At 42.7% G+C, this 6,000-nt stretch overlaps 1 protein-coding gene across 6 annotated transcripts in view; it reads right to left on the bottom strand.

Moving 5' to 3' along the window:
- The window catches only part of dennd4b (DENN/MADD domain containing 4B), a 77,247-nt gene that overhangs the window by 6,212 nt on the left and 65,035 nt on the right, over positions 1-6,000 (bottom strand). For all 6 annotated transcript variants that reach the window (XM_081387842.1, XM_081387847.1, XM_081387843.1 and 3 more), the window contains 7 exons: positions 5,598-5,742; positions 5,188-5,319; positions 4,926-5,109; positions 2,812-3,130; positions 1,512-1,616; positions 1,245-1,420; positions 1-186 (listed from right to left, as the gene is read on the bottom strand). The exon at positions 1-186 is cut by the window's left edge and continues 178 nt beyond it. In XM_081387842.1, coding sequence (XP_081243968.1) covers positions 1-186; positions 1,245-1,420; positions 1,512-1,616; positions 2,812-3,130; positions 4,926-5,109; positions 5,188-5,319; positions 5,598-5,742 — 1,247 coding nt within the window. The remainder of the gene's footprint in view (positions 187-1,244; positions 1,421-1,511; positions 1,617-2,811; positions 3,131-4,925; positions 5,110-5,187; positions 5,320-5,597; positions 5,743-6,000) is intronic.

The raw sequence follows: 6,000 nt of genomic DNA, 5'->3' as shown, positions 1-6,000 counted from the left end.
AGGTACGCCACCGTCACCTGCGGGGCCCCGCCCACCTGGCTGCTGCTGCCCTCTGATTGGCTGCTGGTCTCGGAGGCGGAGTCTGTGTCTCTGAGGCCGTTGCACAGGTGTGTGTCGCTCCGGCCAGCAGGGGCTCTCATGAGGTTCTGCAGCTCGTCCTCCGCGCTCAGGTGACTGTGCTCCGCACTGCACACACACACACACAGACAGACACACGCACGCACACGCACACGTACACACACAGAGACAGACACACGCACGCACACGCACACGTACACACACAGAGACAGACACACACACACACACACAGAGAGACAGACACACACACACACACACACAGAGACAGACACATGCACGCACACGTACACACACAGAGACAGACACACACACACACACAGAGAGACAGACACACACACACACACACAGACAGACACACGCACGCACACGTACACACACAGAGACAGACACACGCACGCACACGCACACGCACACGTACACACACAGAGACAGACACACACACACACACACACACAGAGAGACAGACACACACACACACACAGAGACAGACACACGCACGCACACGCACACGTACACACACAGAGACAGACACACACACACACACACACACACACACACAGAGACAGACACACACACACACAGAGACAGACACACACACACGACACACGCACACACATAAAGACACACAGACACACACACAATCAGATACTGTGATTCCATATGATAGCCTACACCCTACATCAGTATAAAAATATATATATATATATATATAAAAAATTAAAAAAATCATACTTTTATTCTTATATAAAAACGTTTAAACCCATCTAAGGTTAAAAATTTCATTGATGTTCAACAAATAAAAAACAGCTATAATACAGACGAGCAAATGCTAAAGCTTGGGTTGCTGAATATTCGATCGCTTACTTCAAAAGCACTCGTTGTTAACGATATGATTTCAGATAATAACCTAGATGTGCTGTGTTTGACAGAAACCTGGCTAAAACCAAACGATTACATTACTTTAAATGAATCAACCCCGCAAGATTACTGTTATAAACATGAGCCTCGTCTGAAACGCAAAGGGGGAGGAGTTGCTGTAATTTATAGTAATATTTTCAAAACCACTAAGAAATCAAGTTTTAAATATAATTCTTTTGAAGTGTTAGTACTTAATGTAATGAGTGTGTGTGTGTGTGTGTGTGTGTGTGTGTGTGTGTGAGAGAGACCTGCAGACGGGCCCCGGGTCACAGATCTGTGCGTTCAGCAGCGGGACGAACGATGCGGAGCAGAACGGACACGAGGTGTTGAGATTGGAGTCGTCAGACGTCCAGCCGGCCATGATCTCCTCGTCATAAACCAGAGAGTTACAGCAGCGACACAGCGAGCAGCTCGACATCAGCACCTGCACACACACACACACACACACACACACATTCTGGTCATATTCCAGATGTCAACATGATGTCAGTCTGTGTTAGTTTCACTTCACACACCTCAATCCCCGCCCCTTCCTGTGCAGAATCCCACGACTTCCTGTGAGGAACCGCCAGCGTTTGGATGTCAGTCATGTCGATGTCACTCCCGACAGACAGCGAGCTCTACACACACACACACACACACACACACACACACACACAGCAGAATGTGTTACTCGCTAATTAGTGTGTGTAAGGCAAGGCAAGGCAAGTTTATTTATATAGCACATTTCATACACAATGGCAATTCGAAGTGCTTTACATAGAAGAAATTAAAATAATAAAAAGAAATAAGAATAATTAAAACAGTTTAGAAAAATAAAATAAAATAAAATACAGTACAGTACAAACAGTCGGACAAACATTGGCACAGTGCTCATTCAGTAAATGCACAGCTAAACAGAAGTGTTTTGAGTCTGGATGTGGATGTGACAGTAGGAGCACGTCTGATCTCCTCTGGAAGCTGGTCCAGTGTAATAGCTAAAGCGGACTCGCCATGCTTAGAGGGAACCCTTGGTGTTTCTGATGTGATCCTAGTGATCTGAGTGATCTGTTGGGTTTATATTCAGTGAGCATATCTGCAATGTATTGAGGTCCTAGGCCATTGAATGATTTATATACCAGTAATAATACTTTAAAATCAATCCTAAATCTAACTGGGAGCCAGTGTAAAGACCTGAGGACTGGTGTGATATGTTCATATGTTCTGGTTCTGCTCAGCGTTCTGTATGAGCTGCAACTGTCTTATGGTGTTTTTGGGAAGGCCAGTGAGGAGTCCATTACAGTAATCCACCCTGCTGGTGATGAAAGCATGCACAAGTTTCTCTAAGTCTTGTCTGGAAACAAAGCATCTAATTCTTGCAATATTTTTCAGATGTTAGTATGCTGATTTAGTTATTGCTTTGACATGACTACTGAAACTAAGGTCTGACTCTAGAGTCACACCAAGATTCCTGACTTGATGTTTAGTTGTTTGACCCCTGGAGTGAAGGTATGCGTTCACCTTGAGAACTTCATCTTTGTTTCCGAACGCAATGACTTCAGTTTTGTCTGAAGATAGTTTTGACACATCCAACTGTTGACTTCATCAGTGCATTGGCACAGGGAGTCAGTGGGGCTCAATAAGAGTCTCAGAGTGTGTGTGTGTGAGAGATAGTTTCAGAGTGTGTGGTTTTGTGTGTGTGTGTGTGTTGGATGGTCACCTCAGACGTGGTGTTATACAGTGTGTGTGCGTGTGTCACCTCAGACGTGGCGTTATACAGTGTGTGAGTGTGTGTGTGTGTGCGTGTGTGCGTGTGTGTGTGTGTGTGTGTGTCACCTCAGACGTGGCGTTATACAGCCTCTCTTTGGCCTTTAACAGACTCTCTGGGATCTGGATCTTGCGAGAGTGTTTGCGGTTTGAGCCTCCGCTTCCCGCGGGCCGTCGCTCGTCCACACTAGCGGTGTGTGTGTGTGAGCTCCCGGTTCCGCGGGGCCGGCGCTCGTCCACACTAGCGGCCCGTCGCACCGAGCGGCTCCTCGAGGGCGTCAGAAGCTGCTGGAGTCGCACCGCTAGCCCGCGCTGAGGAGAGCTCGACACGTGGTTATAGTTCTCATCCACCGGCTTACGGTTCATCGTCTCCCTCACCTCTGCTGACCTGCACACACACACACACACACACACACACACACACACACACACACACTCAAAGCATTAAAGGTGACATTATGGCCCTTTTCATAAGATATAATATAAATCTCTGGTGTCCCCAGAATGTGTCTGTGAAATTTCAGCTCAAAATACCAGATCATTTATTATAGCTTGTCAAATTTGCCCTTTTTGGGTGTGAGCAAAAACGCGCTGTTTTAGTGTGTGTCGCTTTTAATGCAAATGAGCTTTAGCTCCGCCTCCGTTCAGAAGAGGGTGGAGTCTTTACACGAGCTTCAGAAACTCCGGCAATAACAGAACAGGCCAATCTCCCTCATCCAGAATCCCAGAATAACCAGTAGCGAGTGCAGCCTTACGGAGAGACTCAGGAAGAGCTTTTGAATGTTAGTGGAGACATTTCTGTAGTTGTTGTGGAGTTACACTGATCATCTCATCATCATGTTGAACTTCTCCACAAGTGTCCACAGTTCCTGAGGTCTTTATAAGACAGCGGTGACATGTTCTGGTCAATAGTGTTCAGTGCTCGTCTGTGCTCAACCACAGAACAGCTTCAGGCTCTGCTGGATCTTCATCAGTGCGTTAGAACTGGTCTCTCTGTTGGCGCGTGTGGAACCAAATGTCGGCTGGTGTGTGTAAACGTGCAGATTAAGGGCCGGTGATATTATAATAAGATCCTCTTCATACGTCAGAAGGAGAGCGAAATCTGATTGGCTTATTTTATAACATGTTTGCAGAGAAAGGCTCACCAGAACACAGTTACTGGGTTTCACTTTTCAGGTGTTCTGGGCTTCAGAAGGACCCGATTACAGCACTGACACACGAGAAAAGTCAGATTTTCATGATATGTCCCCTTTGATGTGTTCATGTGTGAAGGGAAGCAATCCTGCTTTTTGAATTCACACAATTATATCAGTTTCAAATAAGTTAAGAGTTTAGAAATATATTTGTCAGTAAGTTAAAAAGTTTAACTTTAGGTTTTCCAGGACCCCTGGTCTAGTGGACATCACACCAACTACACCCAATTATTTATTTTAAAATTATTTATCTTAATTTTACATTTTTACAATTCTTTATCATGATCCAGTTAATTTTAGTAAATGTATTTTGGTGTTTATAATTTTTTTAATTGTTTATTTATTTTAATGTGACATTTTAATGATATAATCATTTTAGTAAAATTTTTAATTTTTTTAATTTTTATAATTAATTTTATTAAATTTTTTTTTTTTTTTTACTGTTTTTATTTGTAAATTATTTATTTAAATTAAATTTTTTTACAATTCAATTAATTTTAGTAAATGTTATTCTGGTTTTTAAAATATTTTTTCAATTGTCCATTTTAATTTTACGTTTATGTTTTAGTTGATTTTGGTAAATGTTATTTTGATTTTTTTTAATTGTTTATCTATTTAAATATGACATTTTTTATGATAGTTGATTTTAGTAAATGTTTTTTGATGTTTATATTTGTAAATTATTTATTTTAATTTTACATTTTTATGATTTAATTAATTTTGGTAAATGTTATTTTGATTTTTTTTAATTGTTTATCTATTTAAATATGACATTTTTTATGATTTAGTTGATTTTAGTAAATGTTTTTTGCCTGTTTTTATTTGTAAATTATCTATTTATTTTAATTTGACATTTTTATAAAAGTATTATTATAATAAACAATTATTATAATTTTAGTAAATGTTGTTTGGTAGTTTTTTTTGTTTAACCAACTATATATTTTAATTTGACATTTTTATGATTGAATATTAAGTTTGTAGTGTGTGTACCTGCTGTCCCTCTCGGCCGGCGGACAGCTGAAGTCTTCCTCGGTGTTCTCGGTGTTCTCGGCACAGTCTCTGTAGAAGGTGGACAGGCACACGTCACTGCGCCGCACCAGTACCGGAGCCGGGCCGGAGGGAGGCTTACGAGACGCTGCGGGATCCACTTCTGCTTTCTTTGACAGCTTCACCTCTGATGAACACAACAAACACTGAAACTAGGCATCAGAAACATGCGGTCCGACTGGAGAGCTGATCATCGGTCACTCACTGGCTCCTGACGCCTGAACGCTGCTCAGACTGTTGCTCTTCGTCAGCGATTCGTGGCTGGAGCTGTCACTCAAACCGCTCCAGCTGGACTGACGAATCAGAGCGGAGTAGGGGCGGGGCTTGGACAGCGCTTCTAAAACAGGAAGAGAATGTGAGAATGAGATAGCAACACGCATCATAATCTGAAGCCACGCCCACACCGGGGGGGGGTATCTCCTTGGACTCTGTATTGTGTGAAGCTGCTCCTCGTCATTTATGACTTATGACAAAAAACAAAACAGTGTCTATAATCTGCTGTCACACAGTCAATGGAGAGGGTTGGATTGTTTCCCCCCTTGGTGGGCGTGGCCTAAATGGTCTCTATGCTGCTGACAGCTGTCAATCATGTGCTGGAGGGGGAGGGGCTCAGACCTGCGCGGGAGCCGAGAGACGCGCTCCGATGCTGCTGTTTGATTGGCTGCCTGAAATGAGCCACAGCCAATACCACGTTACGAAGCTTCGCCCAGCGAAGACGCCCTCCCTGATTGGTGGATGGCCACTTGCTCTCTAGCACCGCCTACAGACGGCAGAACACACACACACACACACACACAGAATAAACAGAAGCATCGTATCAGGGATTCGCACACTTATTCTTCAGCCGAACCACTGAGTTAAATATTTACTTAAGTCCCCCTGAGAACTCAATAATTTATCAACATATTCACGGTGAACGGTCACATGTGCAGCTAAACAAATAATATTTTACAACTTTGTGTTTTAACAAAGTTTTACTTTGTAAAGTGTTTTACTTTGTTTTTAATTATTTGTTTTA

This window comes from Scardinius erythrophthalmus (assembly GCF_964197995.2).
Source record: "Scardinius erythrophthalmus genome assembly, chromosome: 16".
NCBI classification, from domain to species: Eukaryota; Metazoa; Chordata; class Actinopteri; order Cypriniformes; family Leuciscidae; genus Scardinius; species Scardinius erythrophthalmus.
This window is presented reverse-complemented; position numbering and strand designations above follow the sequence as displayed.